At 35.3% G+C, this 24,462-nt stretch overlaps 1 protein-coding gene across 3 annotated transcripts in view; it reads right to left on the bottom strand.

Moving 5' to 3' along the window:
- Window positions 1-12,968: 12,968 nt before the first annotated feature.
- Ack-like (activated Cdc42 kinase-like) overlaps window positions 12,969-24,462 on the bottom strand; it is a 154,365-nt gene continuing 142,871 nt past the window's right edge. For 2 of the 3 annotated variants that reach the window (XM_071781179.1, XM_071781181.1), the window contains one exon: window positions 12,969-21,524. In XM_071781179.1, the coding sequence (XP_071637280.1) occupies window positions 20,597-21,524 (928 nt within the window). In that variant the 3' untranslated portion in view covers window positions 12,969-20,596. The remainder of the gene's footprint in view (window positions 21,525-24,462) is intronic. The other variant, XM_071781180.1, reaches the window with a different exon arrangement.

The raw sequence follows: 24,462 nt of genomic DNA, 5'->3' as shown, positions 1-24,462 counted from the left end.
CACCCAAGAGGCCCTTGCCCTCAAAATATCTGGCAAAGAATTTTCAACCTTGCCAACTTCTTTCCGCACTCCCTCCTACTAGGCGACTTCAATGCCCACCACCCATATTGGGGTGCTCTGTCCCCTTACTCCGCAGGCCATGTTATCATGAATCTGTTAAATCGATTTCCTTTTACTTTACTTAATCCCAATACCCCTACTTATATCCCCCCTCTGGGAATTTCTCCGCCATTAATTGATCTGGCCATCGCCTCCTGCAACTTTGCCACTCTTTTAAACGTAAAAATACTAAGCGATACGCACAGCAGTAATCATCGCCCAATCGAGGTCACAGTCAACGCTAAAATCAAGACCAACTACATTTTCTCTCACAAATATAAATTCACTAGCGAACAGTTCAAAGCTTTTGCCCGTACTCTACAAATCTGTGCGCAAGACATAGAATCTTGGGTCCTTGACAAGGCTGACAATGAGCCTTTATCTCAATATGACACTTTCACTGAGTTATTGCAGGAATCCATCGATGCCTTTTCTCCTCCGCCTTTATCCAAAAATTTAACCTCCGACAAACATATCAATTTAAATAATCCCGAGAACCGCTCTCCTCCCTCCCCCTGGTGGAATGCGGATTGTGAGGAGGCAATCAAAGCTAGAAGGAAGGCTTGCAGAATTTATCGGAAAAATCCCACCACTGATAACTTTCAAGTTTACCGCAAACAAATCGCTGAGACCCGTAAAATTCTTAGAACAGCTAAAAGGGAGGGTTGAAAAAGTTACTGTAACACCCTTGATTTTATGAAACCCAGCCCCTCCATCTGGAGGATGATTAGGAGGTTCCGTAACCGAAAACTGGCTCCCTCGGGTGACTCGTCTTCTATCAGTGACTCGATTGCCGAAGAAACAATGGCTAACATTACCCTCCCCCCGCCTGCTCTACCGAGCCCATAAACCTCTTAGAAAATTAAAGTAAATGTAATAGTCCACTCAAATAACTCGACGGTAATTATGCATAAAAAGGATATTCTCTCCGATGACCTTGACCTTTTTTTTACAACGGGGGGGAAATCCACACGGATACCCCCTCCCCCGGGGTGGGAAGGGCAGTTATGTGGGACTTTAACCCACTAAAAACCCCCTCGAATGTCCCTCACGGCGCTTTTTTGGGGAGGCCCCGGGAATCACAATTATACCTTCCGTGAGCCTCCCCACCGATGACCTTGACCTTGACATATGTTGTCAAGGTCACCCTCCTGAGTGACCTTCAGAAGGTTTTAGTCGGCGGTCATTGTTTATTAAAAAGTTATAAACAAAAAAAGTTTGAAAAATATAGCAGCTATTTTGAGTATTGGAAGGCATAAATGACTAATATATATGTCGAAATAGTTCACGCATACACTTTCGCCGCGAACCCATGTGACCGCAGGGGGATGATATTAAAGCAGTGAATAAAGCAGCGATTTTCTCGCAAAATAAAGTATTCTCTGCTTTAACAAAAAGACTTCAATTTATCAACAATTTACTGCTTTAAATATTGTGTTTTGTTAAAACAGCAACTTTCTCGCGAAATAAAGTATTCTCTGCTTTAACAAAAAGACTTCAATTTATCAACAATTTACTGCTTTAAATGTTGCTTGGTTCGCGTGAAAAGTGTATGCGTAAACTTTTCATTCGTGGAAAGTTAATATGAATTTTTAAATAATACTTCAATTGTGTGTGTATAAACAGTACATACGTAAGCGAGGGAGGAGCTACCCGCACCTTCCTCGAAAGCAGGGGGATGGGGGTGAACCTCGGTTTGCGTAAAAAGTGTATGCGTGAACTATTTCGACATATATATTAGTTATTTATGCCTTTTAATACTCAAAATAGCTGCTATATTTTTTAAACTATTTTTCTTTATAACTTTTTAATAAACAATGACCGCCGGCTAAAACCTTCTGAAGGTCACTCAGGAGGGTAACCTTGACAACATATGTCAAGGTCAAGGTCATCGGAGAGGATGTCCCTTTTATGCATAAATACCGGCTCGACAATCCCTTCCAATACAGTGAGTTCCACCATGCCCTTAATATGTCTAAGGGCAATTTTAGTCCTGGCTTTGATCGCATCGACTACAAAATCCTTAAAGCCCTTTCTCTCTCACTCAAAAAACTTCTCCTGAGAATCATCAACAATATTTTTTCGGAGGGTATTTTTCCTGAATCTTGGTCTCACTCCCTAGTATACCTAATTCCTAAACCTCACGGCAAAGGAGCAAGACCGCTCTCACCTCATGTATTCTCAAGTTACTGGAAAAAATGATTTTAAATTGCATCCACTGGTGCGCCGAATCTGGCACAACTAACATAATTCCGGAACATCAATATAGCTTCCGCAAATTTCGATCATGCTCTGATAACCTCACCATCCTCACTTCTGAAATCCATAATAATAATCTCCTAGGAAAGGCCACTGCAGCCCTCTTTATTAATATTAAAGCAGCTTTTGATAACGTCATCCCTAGTATTTTGCTTGACGATCTAATACAAGCTGATTTTCCAGCTAAAATGTGCCAATTTGTACAGAACCTTATCTCTGAGAGACTTGTTCAATTTGTCATTCAAGGTCGACTCTCCCCCCCCCCCTCACATTTCACGCAAAGGAACTCCTCAAGGCTCGGTACTCAGCCCATTTCTTTTCAATTTTTATCTTAAGGACATTGCCTCTAAACTACATCCCAAGGTTAAAATTTTGCAATTCGCGGATGATATTGTTATTTTTGCATCAGCCAAACGCATCAGGAAAGCCATCAGATGGCTTGAAGAGATCTAGAGATATCTCCCAGTAAGACGCAACTCATGATTTTCTCCAAACAAAAAATTCACAATTTAGAAGAATTCAAAATTCAAATCGGCACCGATACAGTTACTCCCACAGATTCTGTCCGATTTCTAGGTGTCATCCTGGACCCCAAGCTCACCAGCAAATTACACATGAAATCAGTAATTAATAAGTCTAGAAAAATTAGACGTCATCTCAGCATTGCGAGAGGTTTGGTGGGGATCCCATTCACAACTTCTCAATATATACCGAGCTGTTTTGCGTGGCTACATTAAATACGCCTCACATTTTTTTTTAAATTCTGTTCTAAATTTTACCGTTTAGAAATCATTCAAAATAAAGCCATTAGAGCCTGTCTAGGGTATCGCATATCCACGCCAATCAATACTATGTTCGCGGAAGCCAAAAAACCCCCGCTCAGACTGCGACTGAAATTTTTAGCAGCCAAGTACCTGTTGTGCCGGTACCGGGAGTTGTTCTCAGGGTCGGCACAGGATTCGGGAATCTCGGGTCGGAGAAGAAACACTCGTCACGATGTGTAACATTAACAGCCAAATATATTTCTTATTTACTCTTTGATACAGTTCCCTTTATTTTAGTTACGACACTCACGTTTCAGTAAGTGATTTATGAGTCGTTAATTGGACGCACGTGTCCGCTAAGATGGTAACTAGCGACTGCCCGCCGATCGTCGGAATCGGCGGTATTTGTCCGCGCCTGTTGTTAACTCGGGGGCTCTCGCGTTAGCGCTAGCCCTACGCGGTCAGCGTTTCTGGTCGTGTCGAGTTGCATCGGATGATCGGTCGCCCGATGCAATCGTCAGTCTTTTCAGCGGATGTGGATTTTACGTTAGTCGCTAGGGTCGGATTTCATATCGGAGGCACTTGGTGTTGCCAAGTGCATTAATTATTCTTAACCACGTTGTGCGCTCACAACATACCTCATCAAGACTTTATCCATCACTAACCATCCGGTAACTGAAACCATGTTCCAACTCGCAATTAAGTACGGCCCAAAATGATGCAATAGGTTTAAAATACTGTCGTGAAAAATTTCCATTACTCAACCTCTTTCGCAACACCCTGTTTCCCAGAAAAGAGGCACTGTCATGGGCATGGTCGATAGGGCTTTTTTATTATCTCACCCTAGATCATCAAAAAAATATAAAATTCATAATTGACACTCTGCTATCTAATGACTACCCATTGACGTTCATATTCGACACTATTAATACAAGAATAAAATCTTTACTTTATAAACGTACACGTATACAGAATGAACCTCCACCTACTAACGAAGAAAGCCGTGGCCATTGGTTTACTGTATCTTATGTTCCATATATATCGGAGAAATTTAAAAGCGTGGTTACGGATCTGAATGTCAACCTGTCATTTTATAGCTTGAATAAATTAAATAATTATATCAAAGTCCAGAAAGATATTCTTCCTACTCAATCACACAAAAACGTCGTGTACAGAATTTCATGTAAAAATTGTGACGCGACTTACGTGGGCCAGACTTTGAGGCAACTTAAAACGAGAATTACTGAACACCGTAATCATATCCGTAGAAACACGACAAATCTTTCCGTCATTACCGAACATAGATTAGATTTTAATCACGACTTTGACTGGGATAACGTCGAAATTCTGGATAAGGAAAGGTTTTTATCGAAGCGATTGGTATCAGAGATGCTGTATATTAAATTGCAAAAGAACGGTTTGAACTCTCAGGCCGCACAGTGGGACGAAGGCTTCCAAAATTCGAAATTGCGACTAATACAATAAAAAGAAATGAATATATTTCCTAACTTATATATAAACTGAATCTTCATATTATGATCCGAAATAATATAAGCACGTTTATTTCGTACTTGTACAGAAACGTAAACATGAACGTATTATCAAACTTTTTATGTGTATTACATATCTCTGTTTCATTGCTAAATATTTCAAGAAAAAATACAACTAAACAGTACACAGTCTAAAAAACTCTATTCCTATCAAAAATACTATTATTAAATATGTGAGATACACAGATAAAATTTGTTTACCTTACTGAACAATAATTTAAACGATATCTCTTTAAAACTCTGTTTAGACCAATTTTTGGAACCTATTAGAACCACTTGAAATCGATCAATTTCGGAAGAGTACACATTGTAGATTAATTATCAGGTGATAACTTTGCCATAAAATGCCATACGGTTTTTCCAAATCAAGTAATTTGCTACTCATTTGCAAACAATAAGCGTGCGCGCGTAAATAAGCATAAATGCGCAACGTTTATATAAATAGATACAAAATAGATAAACGTATTTGTATTGTGGTGTGTATAATTTTTCGGATAAAACATCTTATCTTACAAGTTTGTATTTTATAGTGAGCACGACATAAAAATTATAGAAGTATACGTTTACATCATTCACGGAAACGATCCAGAATTACAACAAATGAAGATGTTATACATATGCTTCTCATTACTTCAGATCCGGTGATGTCAGAAAAAAGGAAAATTCTTCCAAAGAACAAACTAGAATTGCATCCGGATGCGTTAAATCTCTTATTAGATTAAAAGTAAGATCCATCTTCATAATACACTAATATTATATATGCCATAAGTTATTTTTTTTCAGGTTTACATAATTTTAAATAATAACATTCATTAAAGAAGAGAGGAAACCAAAAGTTTCGTTAATAACAAGCAGCATTAATAACATGTTATTATTACGTTATTATATGGACTTGTAACAAGTGGTTTAAAAATGTGTTTTTGTTTTAACTATTATTATTATCAAATACATTTTTAGAAGCCCTACAACTTTGCTTCTTACATATTTTTTATTATAGTTGCTTATTTTCTAGATATTGAATATTGAAAAAAAAATAGCGTATTCATCCCACTGTGGGCCGATACAGTTTTTGCACCATGCATATGTTTCTATCTTGGATAAACTGTAAACCATGTCCATGACGCTTTGCTTTTCCACAAGTTCTCAATCTTTTTTACAATTTTATGTATTTATTACCGCTGATTTATATTTTTTGAATTTTTATTTTTATCTGTTGACCGACGTTTTATATTTATTTGTACAAATTTGACTTTAGATATCCCTGACTATATACCTTTGTATTTATCGTCGACCACCGTATATTATTTATTACTTTATGACCTACACGTTGTCAAGTTTGTTATAAGACGTTTATCTGCGTGCGTTTACCGAATCAGTCTTTCGTTGTGCGTCGTGTCGATGGGATCTCGTCTTACAGATCTCTCTGCACAGATCATTCTCTTTGCCTTATTTTCTTATTATTCGGTTTGACTGCGATGTATTTTTTCTCCAGACTAACTGGTGAGTTTTTCTAGAATTTTAATTTAAGACAAGGATGTAACTCTTAATTACGTTACAGATTTTGACCTTTTAGTCCCACTAAGTTTCTGTCAAATTGAAACAGTAAACTCACCATGTTAAGGGAGAATATATAGTTTTGATGTTAATATTATACCACTGAGGATGGCTCGGACAGGAGCCGAAACGTTTGGATTTTTGTAAATCGAGGAATAAATCACATTTATATCTGAACGCACCGTGATCCGCGTTGTGACCCTTACAGCCCTTTCTACTTATATTTTTATTTCGAGGGTCTTTATATCACACTTATTCAACCTCTTTTTCCAAGTCAAATCTCTGCAACCCTCGTTACACCCCACCGTAGTCCTCTCCCCTTTTCAACACTTATCACTCGATCCTCTTCACACCTTCTCTTTATCGCCCAGCCTCTGACTTCATGAAATTAATTGATAAAATTCCCAGATCCACAGTTCAAAATGTTTTCCTTCAGGCTTTCGGACCAATTATGAAAGATTCTGTAACCTTTTACACGGACGATTCCAAAATAAACTCGGGAGCTGGGTGGGTGCCTCGTGTTATTCGCCTCAGCTCCAGCGTAGCCTCATGTTTAAACTCCCGGCCCGTGCTTCCGTCTTCACGGCTGAAGCATGGGCAATATACAATGCTGTTTTGCTCATCTTTGATTTAAACGCGCTTAAGTTTACCATAGTCTCTGACTCCAAAAGTGTTTTAGATGCTTTTTTGAACCCCATTACGTACTGCTCTAATTATCTAATTTTGTTAATTAAATTAAAAGTTATTGCTGCGCAGGAATGCAACAAGGAAATTTAATTCGTATGGATCTTTTCGCATAAAGGAATCACGGGAAACGAGATTGCAGACGAACTTACTAAGAAAGCTATTCGCTCAGGTATTTAAATTACCACATTCAGATCTGTTTATTGAACAAAAAGAAATACTAGCTACAGAATTTTACAATTATTTATTTAACAGATCCCGCTACAAGGGTAATCATTTTTTTCAAACAATTTATGTCAACTCTCCTAAACCCTGGTATTATAAACTGGGCCTTAAACGCGACGCTATAGTCATTGTCTCCCGACTGAGAGCGAACCATTACAATTTAAATCATAGTTTGTTCCGAAAAAAACATTGTTGACGACGGCTCATGCGCTTGTGGCGATTCCACTCAAGATATCAACCATCTTATTTTCTACTGTCCTCTTACACACACATGGGCCGCGAGCCTTCGGCTTGCGGTTTAATCGAGTGAGAGCCCTCTCTGCAAAGATATCTTCTCCGTTCTTAAAAGTCTTACAAATAAAATTTGCCGACTAATAATGTCTTTTTGCAAAGCAGCGGACATCAATTTGTAAATACGCGCGCCTTGCGCGTGCATGAACGGCCATCGGCTCCCCTTTTACCCCCACTCTAGCCCCTCCAATGCTCTCCTACCTACCTATCTAATCACGACTAACAACTCGACAGCCTAAGCCTACTCACACTGTAACCAACAGCAGTAGCACTCCACTCTCAACTAGTTACACAAACAGTGGACAAAGCTGGCCGTATTGTCCTCTGAAAAGAGGCAGGAGCCAATAAAATAAAAGAAGAAGAAGAAGAAGATTACGGCTCTTCGACAATCGGGTCGTCCTGGCCATATTGGAGCAGTACAGCTTAAAGACCATCTCACAAAAAGAAGAAGAAGAAGACCACAAGATATTGGCCGTATCGCCCACTGTAAAAGAGGCGAGTGCCATTAACCAAAAAAGAAGAAGATCAAAGAAGCATGATGCATTACTTATCTTTGTTTAACATTCGGTGAACAACAAGCCCAGATAGCAAGTTGCCCGCAGGTTGCTGTCAATTTGCTTAAAACTACTCTGCTAAGTTGCCTTCAACATTGAGGAAAGCGGCTTCCGATTTTGCCTATTGGATTGTCGACTTTTATTGCCACCAAAACGGTTGCCAACAGATTGTGGCAACTTTTATGGCAATAAGTATGCTACTAGCTTTCCGCTTGTTTGCGTAAGGTAATCGTTATCTGTATTACATTTATTGCATATCCCCGTAGGGTTTACAAGGCGTTTTTTTCTTATAAGGAACGTACCCAAACCTCTTACAAACAATTATCTAACTTTCAACAATATAAACACAACATAACCTAAATCCAAGGTCCTTAGTCTCTAAATTAGGTCCTCAGTCTCTCCCCATCTCTTCTCCTCCTATTTGGCCCAGTCCTTCTTTCCTCCTTCCTCCTTCTCATCTTCCGACTCTCCTCCGACGAGCAGCCTCCATCTCCTTCGACATCTCCTCATCCTCCGATCTTCCTGTACTCCTACGTATTCTCCCCTCTATTTTCTCCTTTCTCTCTCTTCTCTCTCTCTATCTCTCCCTTCCACCGATTTGTCCTCGTATATTTTCACCCCTATTCTATTCCCTGCCTTTCTTCTCGCTTCCAGCACCCGCCACTTCTCCTCTTCATCTCCCAACTTCACCAGTATGGTTAGCCACATTCCCCTTTGTCCCACCACGATCACCTCTCTTACCGTCACCCTTACTTTAAGTCCTTCCGCGAACAGCTTCTTCACCTTCTCCCAGTTCGACTCCTTGCCTCCCCATTTCTCCTTCTCTACCCTTAAAATTACGTTCCTTTTCCTTTGATCGTCCTCGTTCCTTTCTCCTGTTCCCGCCCACCATTTTTTCTTCCCAGCCCCACTCTCCTCATCGTCCTCCCTCTTTTGCTTCCATTTAGCTCCAGTCTTTCTACCTTTTTCTCCAATATTCTTACTTTCTCCTCAAGCTCCTCCGTCCTCTCCTCCTTCCTTTTGTCAGCCTCTTTCTTCTCCTTCGCCATCTTCTTTACTTTCTCCTCTAGCTCCTCTAGCCTCTCCTCCTTCCTTTTGTCAACCTCTTTCTTCTCCTTCGTCATCTTCCTTAATTTCTCCTCCACTATCCTTTCCACCGCCTCCGCTATCGCTCTTCCCTCGTATTCCATCCTGGTTTATCTGTAACAAGTTACATGCCTTTTAATTACTCATTTCTCCTTTTCTCGAGGTTAACTGTAACACGTGCAAATACTTCCTCTCCTCTCCCTTCCTCTGCCTCCCTCTCCCACCCTCCTCTCTATCTCCCTCCGCTCTATCGTGCTTACCTCTTTCGCTTCCTCCTTAACCTTCTGCCCTTTCACTACCAAATCTTTCTCTGCTCTCCGCTTGCTTCCCTCTGCTGTTTTACTCTCCTTACGACCTACCTTCTCTACTACCACCATATGCGTTTCCTTCCTCTTCACTTCGATCCATCGACCCCCTCCTTCGATCTCTCGATCTCCATGTCTGTTCGTCGCTTCCGCTGCAAACTCGCCTTTCTCTCCATTGTCGCCCTCTCCACTCAGTCCTACCAACTTTGCCCTCAGTCGCCCGTCATCTCGTCGCCCAGCGCCGCCTCGGCCTTCTTCTCAGCGCCATCTCGTCCCATGACTTGGTTCTTGCCATCTCCCCTTCTCGTCCCTGCCTCTTCACCCTTCCTCTCCGTCTCCTAACCTTAAAGTGATCCACTGCCTTTCTTCCCTCACTCACCGTTCATTGCTCACCACGTTCTCACACTCTCCTCCATCTCCTCCACAACTCCTCCACCGCTTCCGCTACTTCTCTCCCGTTTTCACTTCCTTACCTTCTCACCGTCTCACAAACTCTCCACTTATCCTCCGGACCTTCCGTTCACTCTCCCTCCACATACATAATCAGGTAATCGTTGTCTGCATAATGCTTTTAAGTTGCTCTAAATGGAATTACTGTTGTCCGGTGACAGCAATATGATGACAACTGAAAGGAAACTTATGCCAAACACTATTTCCTTTTTATGCCAAGGAATGCTTGGCTATCTGGGAGGATAAGTGATGCATATTATGAGCATCATGCGTGAAACGGAACGCGCCCAGTCTTTGCTTTTAATCTTAATTTTAATTGCACGATATTGTTGTTATATGTTTTCCCTAGAGGCTATTATCTCATTTTGTATAAACTGCAGTATTTTTGTATTAAGCAAATATTGTCGTCAGTGACAGCCTATGTGCCTAAATTTTTATTTTTTTTTGTTTTTGATATAAAATTGATTGTTGTCTTCTATATTCTTGTGCGTACTTTTTCTGTAAAAGAGTTTTGCAATTCCATAAAGCCAATTCAAAGATTTATGCATTCAAAAAAATATCGCTAAAGATGTCACTATTATATAGGATCCCCATTTTTGAAATGAGATCTTTGAGACCATATGTTTATATGAACTTTTTTGCATAAAACTTCAACGATCAAGTCTTAAAACATTGGGCAATACTTAAGGTGGTTTATTCGCGACTATGTGAGTCAAAATAAACCTCATTTTAAAACTTCTAATTTCATACACTTTCATAGTCGACTAAATTCATTAATGAATTTCTCAAAATGATTGTATATCACAAATCGAATAAATAATCAATAATAAAAAAGAGGCGAATGAAAATAGTCCAATTTTCTTAGCGTAGTACAGAAGAGCTTCAGATGTGGCAACGTCGCAACATTCATGTAAACAAATGGTTGCACGTGTATCGTTCGGAGCAATAAACTTAGAGGTTAATTTTATTTAAGTGCAACATTTACTTTTATATCATGAACGAACAACCGCGTTTTAACCTATGCAACTCGCGTTATGAATTCAAAGCGCGACGTTGCCACATATCCGAAGGTTTGTGATCACAGTGAGGAATGGACTGAAATCGATGTCTTTTAACTAATTTTGTGAACATTCTATACGGTTGAGATTGTTGGCTTTGGTACCATATGATTCGGAAGACACTCCTCTGTTTTTATTCTAATTTTCAACCTGATCTGTCTTTTCTATAATTTACTACCATCAATTTATCTCAAAATTAAGGTCTCTCACGCGTCGTCCGCCATAAACGCAATGCTTAAGATAGGGAAAAAAGCATATTTTTAGACAATAATATCTCGGAAACTACACGGTCAATCCATTTCAAATTTAGCATGAAGATTCGGTCAGTTGCTTAATTACTTTTACTGAAAAAACTGCATCGATCTGTTTTCATAGGTTATATGGACATACCACCTTAAAGCCTGATCTACAATGTGCTCTTTGCTTCCTGTTTTTTGCTCTTAACCTGTTTGCGACTATCCCGTATTTCGCAATTGCGTCGCGTAACGCGATGTTTTTTGTTCTCTGTCGCCTAAGATAAAAATTGACGAACTTTAGAAGAGACAAGAAACATCACGTTACGCGACGGAATTGCGAAATACGAGATAGTCGCAAAGAGGTTAAGAGCAAAAAACAGAAAGCAAAGAACACATTGTAGATCAGGCTTAAGAGAGAAAGAGAAACATCTTATTCCATAGCAAAATATATCTGAGATATAGTCAGATATCTTTATGCCTACAATTTTAAGTCAAATCTGAGATATATATCTTATTTTCAGATATTTACAGAATATCTGCAGAACACCATTATATATCGATATTACATTATATCTTTGAAAAAGATATCTCTGCAATATATGCATACGAATATATGGCCGATTCACAGTTAGTTATTCTTATATTTTATAAAGATCAACTCGTTTATTTGTAGCCAATAAAACAATCCGAGAGGACTTGGACGCCGTATTGATTCGTCCCAGCGAAAGCCACACGCCGCGAAGGGACTTAAAAAACTTTTGCTCGGGCTGCGCCGGAGGTAACAACCGCGGCACGAAAGTAACATGCCGTGAGGAGACTTAAAAAATTTTCGCTCGGGCGAGCGCTAGTAACATGCGCTGCCATGACGGCTACATGCGCCAGTACCTTCTCGTAAGCAAAAATTCTTACGCACTAGGATAAAAGGCGAACCTGTGAGATACTTGGCTCTAATATTTTTTGTGATACCTCCGAGATATTACACAGTGCAAAGATGGCAAAATCCCTTGCAAAATCCAGTACCTAGTACATTTTATGTTTTTTCTGAGACAGAAACTGGATCAGAAGATTTTTGATAAATCCTTTTTAGATAAATCATAAAGGATTCTTTCTTATTCTTCTTCAGATACAAATTAGCGTTCAGATAAAGCTCCATATATTAGAATAGTACCATAATTTTGAATTTATTGCAAATTCTTATGAAAAAAACTTCTTTTATATCTGAAGAAAGACTCAGAATTGAAGACATAAAAATGAATTTTTTTTGAACTCTTAAGAGTCATTTTAGAACAGAGAAATAATACGGAAAAAGAATTAATTTCATAAATCGAGAATTTAAAAAGATTTTTTTTCTTGTTTTAGGTTGTATATAAATATATCTGCTTTTAAATGAGGCATAGATATCCGATATATATGCAGAATCAGATATCATATCTGAGATAAAATTATCATGGTTTTTTATAATCTTGCAGATGTCTCTGAGATATTCTCACGATATCTCGATAAGTATTGCACAATCAGATATTTTGTTATTCAGATATCTTTTAGATATCTTGGTGATATATTTTGCTATGTGGGATATGTATAATTAGAAAACTTTTCACATCCAATTTTAACCATTCATACAATGTACCAGGACTATACGTACAATCTTTTTTTTTTTTATATATTTAGACATATTAAAAAATTATTTTATATACTTTAATATGTGCAAAAAACAATTTAGTTTCAAAGAATAAAAAAATTGATATTTTGATTATCTTCAAATAAACTTTCTCCTTAAACATCATAAAAAGGAATATCGTGTTTCCGTTGCATGTGAAATAGGATAAAAAAAATTTTACACGATTTATCAATGTGTGTGTGTATATATATATATATATATATATATATATGATATATTATCGCAAATACAGCATATATAAAAAGAATTGTTGTGCTTTCGCGCATAATATATAAAAATGTACAAAAACCTTTTCGCGTGTTTTGCCTTACAAAGATCGTGTATCAAAATGTGTTTTACTTATCTCTAATCGAGCGGAGAGAATCGAACGCATTTGCTTCCTAAATATTTGGCGGCCAATTGTTCTTTTTAATGTATGCTCAATTTTTAATGTTAGAATAATAGTAGATTAAGTTCATACCTCATAAGATCCTTAAATATGAAATCATATCTAAAATAGATCTACTCGTCAATTGTTAACTCATGTTATTCTGTAATAAATTTTATAATTAATACGACATATTTTTCTATCTTCAACCTACGCAGTTATTTATTTTAATTCCAAAATTTAATTCCAATGTAATACAATAGTTCTGTAGAAAAATTTCAACCAAAAGTCTAAAATACTAGGGACCCTATAATAATAGAAACTGGCCATAAGGCCAGTTTTGTCAAAATCGTGAGAGAAAGAAAGATATATATTCATATCGCTTTCTCTTTCTCTCTTATATCTCTTTTTCTTTCTGTTCTCTTGCTTTTAACAAAACTGGCGGACCAATCAAAACTTGCTGTCTTATAGCCAGTCTCTTATTATAGGGTCTCTACAAAATACAGCATACTTTAAAAATTACTAACCGCTTATGCCATACATTTCTTCATTTTTTTTCTCTGTGAGAAACATGGCATCAACTTAATTATTATCTATTATTATTAATGTTATTATTATACTTATTATTATTTATATTATTAGTTTCATTACTATTCTCGAGGTCTTATGCATTTCGTCGGAAATTTGATATCCTTGCTTACACATATTCTTGCTTAACTCAGATTTTACATATTTATTTAATAATAATAATTTGTAAAAATATCGTCGATTGTTGGGTACGCGTGTAAGTACATTATTTGAATGCATCCGGAGATGCACATCCATATTACAATTGCTAATCTTAACCGTAAGTAACATCACTTGTAACGTTACTTATAGGTAGATTTCGTCAGTTCTTATTTAGCTTCGTTAAGTAAATATGAACAAAAACACGCAAAAGTGTACAATATTGTATCCCGTTCTTAACTTTTGTTAGCACAATTTCACGGTGCTACACACATAACAATGCGTAAATCTATTTTTACTATTACTGCAACTAAAATTGACAGTTGTCAATAAAATACAATCATAATCAATAATCAGAATAGCTTTACTCGTATTAAAAATTGTTTGCATTCTAACACGTTCATGAATATTCCAGTCGATACTAATTTTCTACAAAATTTCGAAATATGCGTTCGGAAAATGTACTCAACAAAAGTGATAAAAATTTTGTCATGTAAAAATAACTTATGACGTATTGCTTCCTTTTTTTCATTGAAAAAAATTCATTCTGAAACAGTATAAGAAAAAATAATAATTTAGACATAATAGTTTGTATGTACAATGCTTATTATTATATGTTATGCCTTTTTATATGGCATAAGAAGAACGTAGTGCAATATTATACAACAAATATGTAAATATAATAGATATGTATTTAATTTAAAAATATTGTGTGTGTGTGTGTGTGTGTGTGTACGCGCCACGCACATTCGAATACACACACACACACACACACGCACACACACACACACACACATACAAACACACACACATTTAACGAAATTCTCATATTAAACAAAGGATATTAATTGTAAGACATATCATAATTGTTAAATCAAATTTTACATATTTCTTGCCGTAGTTAAATAACCGTAGTTAAATTTGTCTTTGTTAGTGGATAAAAATTACTACACTGGTAATATAATTCAAGGAACTATATCAAATTACAAATAATCGATTAAAAACCGCTGTATGCACTTTATCGGTTATTAGTTGTTTTACATTTTGTTTCTGCGTTGTTTGTTGTTACATGCTGCAATCTGAAGATGTAATAAATACGTATTTTTTGAGAAATTATTTTTTCTTGTTACATACCAAGCTGAATAGCTTATTTAAAACTTACTATTTATTTCTTCAGTCATATCCTACAATTTGTTTTGTCACAACTTAAAGATACAAGTCTATAAGCTCATTGCACATTTAAAGCTAGTTTTGACTCTGTTTGACTCCTATCTTTTATATCAAATATTATTTATCATAATATTATTAAATGTAAAATTCAGATTCAGATAGCTGTATTTAGCGTTAAATGTGCGAGAAGAATACAAGTCACGTAGACAATACGAATGTTTTGGATCGTAAAAGTAATCTTACTGAACACATAGAACATGTGAAATGGCGGTAATTATTCAAATCTATTACATATCTTAAATTACAAAGTATATTTCTTTTATTTTTTCTTTATAACAAGATACAGCACTTTGCACGTTTGAAACTTTTATCTTATTTCTCCAAATGTGAAAACTAAATTATGATAAGCAATTTCTCCGTCGATTTAGTTTTTAGTAAAGTATATAATTCACATTATTTCTGTGCAAATACTTATTATTACGTGAACTCTTAGGCTAACAAAATTCAAACTAACAAAATATAGATTTTTCTTATTATTTATATTCTCTTTTTCGTCTTGAGAAGAAATGCTATTAAAATTCATTAAAATGTTAAAAAAACTAAATATTATGTCAAAACTATTAAAATGTTTACTGGTACATAAACCTATCTCTTTTTATTACCATGCTCAATAAAATTGAGAAAAAGAATAGAAAAAAAATATTCTTTTTACTTGCAGTTGTATTTGCTGTATTTATGCTTAATTATGTTGTTTGTAAATAGAAGAGTTATAATGAAAAAGTGAAGGATGGAGTGTGTGTGTGTGTGTGTTTAAATGCTATAATATGAGGAGATAGAAGTTATGGTAGCCGTTGCAAATGAGAACATAGAGTTCAAAGCAAGATAAGTTTGAACAGAATCTGATATAAATTACAATACATTAAAACATGTTTTTTTCAACTTTTAGTATTCAATTGGTACTTTGTTTTTTTTTATGAATACATGTCCTTACATTTCTATATTTATTAATTTAATACAATTATTTATCATATTGTAGATTTTTGTCGAAAATTAGAACATTTAACAGATAAAATGCCTGATAAGAATCATATTACTCTTGTGGGCAGAATATATTGGGGTTAAACTGAATATAAAGTCCTTTAACATTTTATAATTTTTTCAATAATTAATGATAATTTAATTAATAAGGATGCAAATATTATCCGCAGAATTCAACAGCACAAAACAGCTCAGAGTTACACGCTATTCACAGTTGCGCTTTTCTTAATGCTATTCGTGCGCGTAGTAACGGCGAATAATGCGTAATTTATTTCTTGCCTATGAGAGGTAATGTGATTATTATCAAACACCTTGTACATAGCTGAAGTAAAATATATAATTTGTCAGTCATATTTGTGTTGTTCATAAAAATTAAAATATAATATTAAAGAAATAACATAAAGAAATAATCTTTGGAATTGCATGTTATTTCTTATTAAAATTATAAAATAACAATATCTGCCACAAGTTAGCAATCTATATTTTTTTTCTAATTTGACTTACATTTATAAATTTATTATTTTTATCTGCTTTATTAGTTTTATAAACTTGTTATTGAGCAGTGATTTCCAGTATATAAATATTATAAAATGATTATTTTTCTGTGCATCTTTTCACTGTGCATCATTTAATTACACATTATTTCTGAGATATAAAATAATCCTTTGTTTTAATGTATCCTTTTAAAACAATATGGATACACAAAGTAAATATATATCTTACAGTATAAATATAATTAATTTGTAAATATCTTTAAAGGCATTATATTCAGATCTGTAAAAATATGTGGTCACACAGATAGCTAAACTTGTATCTATTTGTTTCCTCTTGGTTTTGTGAACGTTTACGTAACAGGAAACATGAAACATATCGATTATATTTTTCTTTGCCATTTTAAGATTTTTTATCCTTATTGAACGAATTATCACATTAGATTTAACATGTAAAAGTGATACAATCGATAAATTGCCTTATTTGTCAGGTTTAATAAGAAGTTTGTTAACTTTTTAAAGACATACGTTAATTATTGTTTAATCTGACAATTCTTCAACTAGATTAACATAAAGCATGTCTCAAACATTACTAAACGTTTGCCAACTAAATATTTAATTTAAAAAATTTTAAACCAATTATTTTTTCTTTTTCTAAATATATCTTTATCAATTACATAAATTCTAAAATAATAATTCTTTTATTAGTATTAAGAGTTAATTAAAAAGTTTTAAGATTGTACTTCTCACTTCAAATTAGAAAATCTTAACTCTTTGTATTTTATTAAAGACAGAAGCTTTACTATTTCTGTTAGCAGAGGCAGAATGCAGAATTATATATAAATCAAGCTTTCATCACCTATCAACTAATATTTCTTATTTCACCTCTTATTATTGCTAATGGCCATCTGATTTTAAGATATAATGCGACATAATGTATTTTTGTATTTATAGTAACATATAAGTGACACAGTAGAGACATTGTTGTTAAGAAATTATGAAATAAGCATATAGGTCAGGTTCATCCAAACTTTTACTCCTAAGTAAAACTTTTTTCCCTTTCTCTTTCTTTTCTCGTTGAGTAAGATAAAGAAATAATAATAAGAAATATATATTTTAGCTTCCTCAGTCATCTCTCATAGATCACTATACAAAACGTATCGATATGTGTGCTCTGCTTGGCAATTGTAGATGGAGATAAGAAATCCTTCTACTGAAGAGGTCTGACACAAGTAAATAAAATTTGAAATAAAAAAACTCTTACCTACCTAATTTATGAAATGTAATATTTTATATTTGCAAACTAATATATTTCCAATTATCAGTCACAGATAAATAATAGCTTACAACAGTGTTTAAATAAGAAGAAATTTTAATAATCTTATTATAATTGTATGAAAGATGTCTGCAAGTTTGTGAAAAAATATTCATAATGATAAAAAAAAACAAAGATTTTTTATTTTATATGCTCGACCTTTTTTATTTCATCAATATTATTAGTTATTATAATAATTCAGTGCAAAAATAGAACTATATGTTTTTAAAAATTTTAGAGTGTTGCAATACTCAGGAAGTACTAAATCAGAAACTTTACTTCGTTAGTAAATTATTAACAATAAAGGTTTTCTATTCGAATTGTCTGTCATTATCTTTATCTTTATATATATATATATATATATATATATATATATATATATATATAATAAAATGTCTGTATGTCTGTTCTTTATACACTCTTAAATCCGTTGATCGATCTGGATCAACTTTGGCACAGTTACTCTCTCTACCCCTGCGCAAAATATAGGCGCAAAATCAATTTTTTATTACCGATTTTTATGGATACCGGTTCACAAAGTTTTTCTATAATAATTTAATTTGTTATTAATGGACCGATTTTCTGGAAACTGTTGCCAAAACTTTGACTGCAAACTACTCATTTATTAATGGACTCTACACCCCTGGAAAAACTGTGATGTGAAAAATAGAATGTCTGTATGTCTGTTTTTTATACACTCTTAAACTCTTTGACCGATCTGGACCAACTTTTGCACAGTTACTCTCTATACCCTTAGTAAAACTGTGATGTGATAGAGACCAGCAAAATGAGCAAGATGTAAAATTATACAGCTTGAATGGATCGAATGGATCGAATTTCGAGCTATCACGAATCACGAATCGCGCATAGTCTGGCGCCAGCTTCAGAGGATTACAACGAATTATTGTGTAAAAACGGTTGCCAAGGAGATTCAAAGTTGAACTTTCAAGTCAAACGAACGTAACGCGAGCATTGCTGTATTCTAATTGCAAATTATATTCTAAATCAGTTCTAAACCGTGAGCCTGTGTGTTATTAATTTCTGCAAATACGGAAGTGAGGGGGCACGGACGCGAGGGAATGCACGCGAGCGAGCTACGGACGCAATATTGTAAGAGAGTTTACAATTTTTCAGGTAACGATTTCCTTTCCAACTTCGAATTTATCATATTTATCTCTCTTAAGATTCCTGAGTACTTGTCGTGGCCATGTTGGAATGTGAGAAAGAAGCGAGAAATAACACGTTGAAAATTCTTGCGTAGTATTTCCAAATAAAAAGATATTTGCTTAAAATAACACTACAGATCACTTCAGCACACTTCAAAAATACTCCGAGTTGAGTTAAGTCTATTCCTTTTCCTTGAAAGTTAATAAACAGCCGTAAAACGAATGTGATACGATGCAGGCTCGTGCGCAGGCGCATGACTAGATTTCGTATTACATTTATATTATTTTACGGCTGTTTATTAACTGTCAAGGGAAAGTAGTAGACTTAACTTCAACTCGGATTATTTTGGAAGTGTGCTGAAGTAATCTGTAGTGTTATTTTAAGCAAATATCTTTTTATTTGGAAATACCACGCAAGAATTCTCAACGTGTCAATTCTCAACATTTCTCACTTATTCTCCATTGGAGAGAGTTCTTATTTTTACCGCAACGGTACGTCTCCACCGTCAACGCGGAGTTCTCGGCTTAGGGACCACGAGCCTGAGCTGCAGGAGTTAGACTATACGTGATTCGTGGTGATTTGCGCCCTTTAATTTCGTAAAAAATTGATTTGGGCGATGATCGGTAAAGGGATTTACAAAAAAAAAAGCTCTTGAGCCCGAAAAAGCTAGTTAATTATAATCGTCACATTTGGAGCATTGGTTTAATAGTGTGTGTGTGTGTGTGTGTGTGTGTGTGTGTATGTATACACACACACACACACACACACACACACACACACACACACACACACACACACACACACACACACACACACACACACACACACACACACACACACACACACACACACACACACACATATATATATATATATATATATATACACACACACACACATATATATATACACATATATATATACACTACTTGCAAAAAAATGGGCCACTTGAAATCAGCGCTAAAAAGCACCAAATTCAATGTTACATATCTTTGTGAAAAATAGTCGCAGAGTGATGTTTAAAAAAGTGTTTTAAAGTTTGAATCCTCAGCTTTCGAAGGCTCGTTTCTTTGCGAAGATTTTACTACAAACGGCGCTAATTTAAAGTGGACCTTGCAAAATTGAAGAAAAAACTTGAACTTTTATAGCGTGCACGTGAAAAACGAAATTTATTCTTCAAATTTTATTAATTGTATCGTAAAATTTAACATTTTCTCTTTAAAATGCTTTTTTAATCATTGCGCTACCATTCTTTTTTACTGAGTTATAACAATTTGAAGTGAGTAGTGCATTTTCAGGTCTTTTCTCTAAAAATCTGTATTCTGCCGCCGATATTCGTAATTTTTGAAACTGCTCCGTTGGCAAAATGGTGCAAATAATAAATTGCAATTCTCAGGAAGTACTTTCATAAAAAAATATTTCCAGCGTTATGAAGTCATCAAGATTTAGAATAAAAGATATCGCAAAAACTTTTCAATCAATCTTCTGTGAATTATTGCTTTGCATTATAATTGATTAAAATTAAACTAAACCGCGGCAGTATCCTCCGTGTTTCGCAATAGCGCAGCTGCTTTAACGACGTCACCACCACACTGGTTCAGCATCACTTTGCAATCTTCGAGGCCGACAAAATTGTTTTCCTTTTTCAGTAACCCTTGGAGCCGCTCCAGTTTGATTGCCGCTAAAACATCCCATTCGGTGACGTTCAATGCAGCGATGCAGGATTCTGGGGTTGACTGTTCGTGCAACACTTTTAACATGATTCGTACCTCGTCAGATTGTTCTCCATTACGAGGTCCGCGTGTTCTTCGCGTGTTTGGCCCGTCGCAAGCAAACTCTAATAGGTCCTCGCAAGAGACATGATCCGATTGTCGCGATAGGTCCCTCGCAATGTCACAACTTGATGTTTTTTCGTTGGATAAATCATAGGCTTTTGGAAGAGCAGTTGAATGATTGTCGCTCGAGCCGATATGTACCAATGGTTCTTTGCACTGGAAAGCTTCCGATTTGGAAGGAATTTCTTCCATATTTGTTTGTGAAGAGTAATTTAATGGGGTCTGCTGTATTCTCGCAGACGGAATTTGAGCTTTGATCGAGGAATTCATCTTGTTCCAATCTATTGATCTGCAAGAACTAATCAGTATCGGATTTCGGCTTAGATCTGTCTCCATATTTTCTTGTATTTTAGATGCGAAATTCTTTAGAGAGCACTTTGATTCGTCATTTATTTTCTTGCACAAGTTATCAGTCATGGTTGACAAGTTTCTCGATTGCTCGTCATTGCTCGAGGCGTTCCGATGTAAATCGATTATGTCGCCGCAGTCGATTAAGTTGTCCGAGAACTCCAGCAAATCTTCCGAGATCACGCTACATCGTCGAAGTCGGCTTTCCTCGATAGGTAAAGAATCCAGTGCAGCTAACTCGGAATCTATCCGTTGTTCGAATTCTTCTGGGCTGAAAATTTGGAACATCCGTATTATACATATATATATATATATATATATATATACTATATGTATATACACAATATACACACATACACACACGCACGCACGCACACACAAATAAATCGGTGTTAAAAGTAATGAAATATCTAACTGAGGAAGAAGGCGAAGAAATCAAAGTACAGTTATAAGAAATCTCAGATATAGAGGTACAGAAAAGTACCTCTATAGATACAAAAAAAAGATTAATAAAAGGAGTACGTACATAATGTTTTTAAACTATAAGTCAAGGTATAACTGGCTAATAAGAACTCAAGAAACAAAAAGCTCTTAATAAACATAAGTTCAAAATCAATCCTATTCAAAATATTCAACTTTTTATTTTGTAAGCATATTTTGTACAATTGTATATAATTGTACGATTATATACAATTGTAAAATCTCCGCTATTTCGACAGTTTAAAGTATTACATTAATAACTTATAATTTCGTATTATTATTAAATAATTTAGTAATATTTAACCCTTTGTGGTCACACTTAAGCCAGCAGCACACGGAGCATGTTTTCCTGCTGGATTGCTTGCGATCTAGTAAATTACCAGAAATCTTGAGTGCTGAGTGGTGCAATTATAGTAATTTACTAGATTGCAAGCGATCCAGCAGGAAAACATGCACCGTGTGCCACTGGCTTTATCTACAGTTTCATATAATGATCACACCGGGGTCAAAATGACCCCAGCGACTTTAATTTTGGCTGCCATATTTACAGTTTTCATTATTTTCACTTGAAAAAATTACTGAACCTTCTTGAAATGTAGTAAAACCTGCCGCAATATTAATTTTGTTAATTATTTAATATTAACATATTAAAAAAAAATCGCAAAGTTAAAGTACATGAAAAATGACTTTTTACTTAAAAATTTGTAACTTTTGCTTCCTCATAGAGGAAGCTTTGTTTTCGTAAAAAAAAATTTTTTTAAAGTATTTTTGGCAAAGTGTTTAGAATGTTCTAAAACGTCGAAAAATCACTTTTGTACAAAATGTCCGTGTGTATGTATGTATGTATGTATGTGTGTATGTACGTATGCTTTTGTTGTCCGTATATGCTCTAACTTTCGTAATTTTTGAGATATTGGGATGTTTTTTTTTTTAATCGATAGCGTATCATTCAAGGAAGGTTGGTATTGAGTTTGGCGATGATCGGTAAAGGGGTTCTTTTTTAAAAAAATTTTGAATTTTTTTAGAAATGTCCGTGGTTGCTCTAACTTCCGCAAATTTGGAGATATCGATTTATTTCTAATTTTATTATATTTTTCAGTCTTTTCTACTCTTATTTCATATATAATTTTTTAAGATTTGGTTGATTAGATCCAGCTTTATACGCGATCAAAGGTCCATAATTTTGCTCGCATATAAAGCTAAGTCTAATCAACCGAATTTAAAAGAATTATATGTGAAATAGGGGTAGAAAAGACTGAAGTAAAAATTGTTTTTTGGTATAAATGTTTACAATTAGGGCCTGACCTCCGATGACCTTGACCTTCACATATGTTGTCAAGGTCACCCTCCTGAGTGACCTTCAGAAGGTTTTAGTCGGGGGTCGCTTTTAATTAAAAAGTTATAAACAAAAAAAGTTTCGAAAATATAGCAATTATTTTAAGTACTGAGAGGCATACACGACTAATATTACGTTTTTCTTTAAAGCAGAGAATACTTTATTTCGCGAGAAAGTCGCTGCTTTACCAAAACACAACATTTAAAGCAGTAAATTGTTGATAAATTGAAGTCTTTTTGTTAAAGCAGAGAATACATGGGTCAGATGACGCCCTTACAGAAATTTAATACTGTAAGTGATTTTTTGGCTAGTAATTAATCACTTAAACACACTATTAAAAGCACTGTTAATAGTGCTTTTAATAGTGCTTTTAAATGATTAATCACTAGCCAAAAAATCACTTACAGTATTAAATTTCTATAAGGGCGCGCTTTAAATAGTTGAATACTTTTAAAACGCGTCATCTAACCCATGTGGCATCTCGCATATTAACTTTCCACGCATGAAAAGTTCACGCATACACTTTCCACGCGAACCGAGGTTCACCCACACCCCCCTGCTTTCGGGGGAGGTGCGGTAGCCCCGAAATAGTTCACGCATACACTTTTCACGCGAACCGAGGTTCACCCACACCCCCCTCCTGCTTTCGGGGGAGGTGCGATAGCCCCGAAATGGTTTACGCATGGGTTAGTTGACGCGCTTTAAACAATTAAATACTGTTAAAGCGCGTCATCTAACCTATGTAGATTAGTGACGCGCTTTAAACAGTTAAATACTTGTAAAGCGCGTCGTCTAACCTACGTATTTTCCAAACTTTTTTTGTTAATAACTTTTTAACGACTAACGAGCGACGGCTAAAACCTTCTGAAGGTCACTCGGGGTCATGACCTTGACAACATATATCAAGGTCATTGAAATCGGTGAAGTCGCCAAACTTTTTTTTGTTAATAATTTTTTAATAAAAAGCGACCCCCGACTAAAACCTTCTGAAGGTCACTCAGAAGGGTGACCTTGACAACATATGTGAAGGTCAAGGCCATCGGAGGTGGGTTCCCTAAACGGGATGTTTACCACATTTTCTTATATAATAAATAGGATGGAGTTCCAAAAACGGTCTATCTCCAATTTCGATAAAACTTTAGGTAATTATTTACAAAAAGATCCCACTCGCCAATGACCTTGACCTTGACATATGTTGTCAAAGTCACCCTTCTGAGTAACCTTCAGAAGGTTTTAGCCGGCGGTCGTTTTTTATTAAAAAGTTATTAACAAAAAAAGTTTGAAAAATATAGTAGTTATTTTGAGTATTGAAAGGCATAAACGACTAATATATATTTGGAAATAGTACATGCATGAACAAAAAAAAGTTATTTAATGGCAAATCGTTATTTTC

Source organism: Temnothorax longispinosus, chromosome 6, assembly GCF_030848805.1.
Source record: "Temnothorax longispinosus isolate EJ_2023e chromosome 6, Tlon_JGU_v1, whole genome shotgun sequence".
Taxonomy (NCBI): Eukaryota; Metazoa; Arthropoda; class Insecta; order Hymenoptera; family Formicidae; genus Temnothorax; species Temnothorax longispinosus.
Note: the sequence above shows the minus strand (reverse complement) of the source record. Positions and strands in the feature narration are given on the sequence as shown.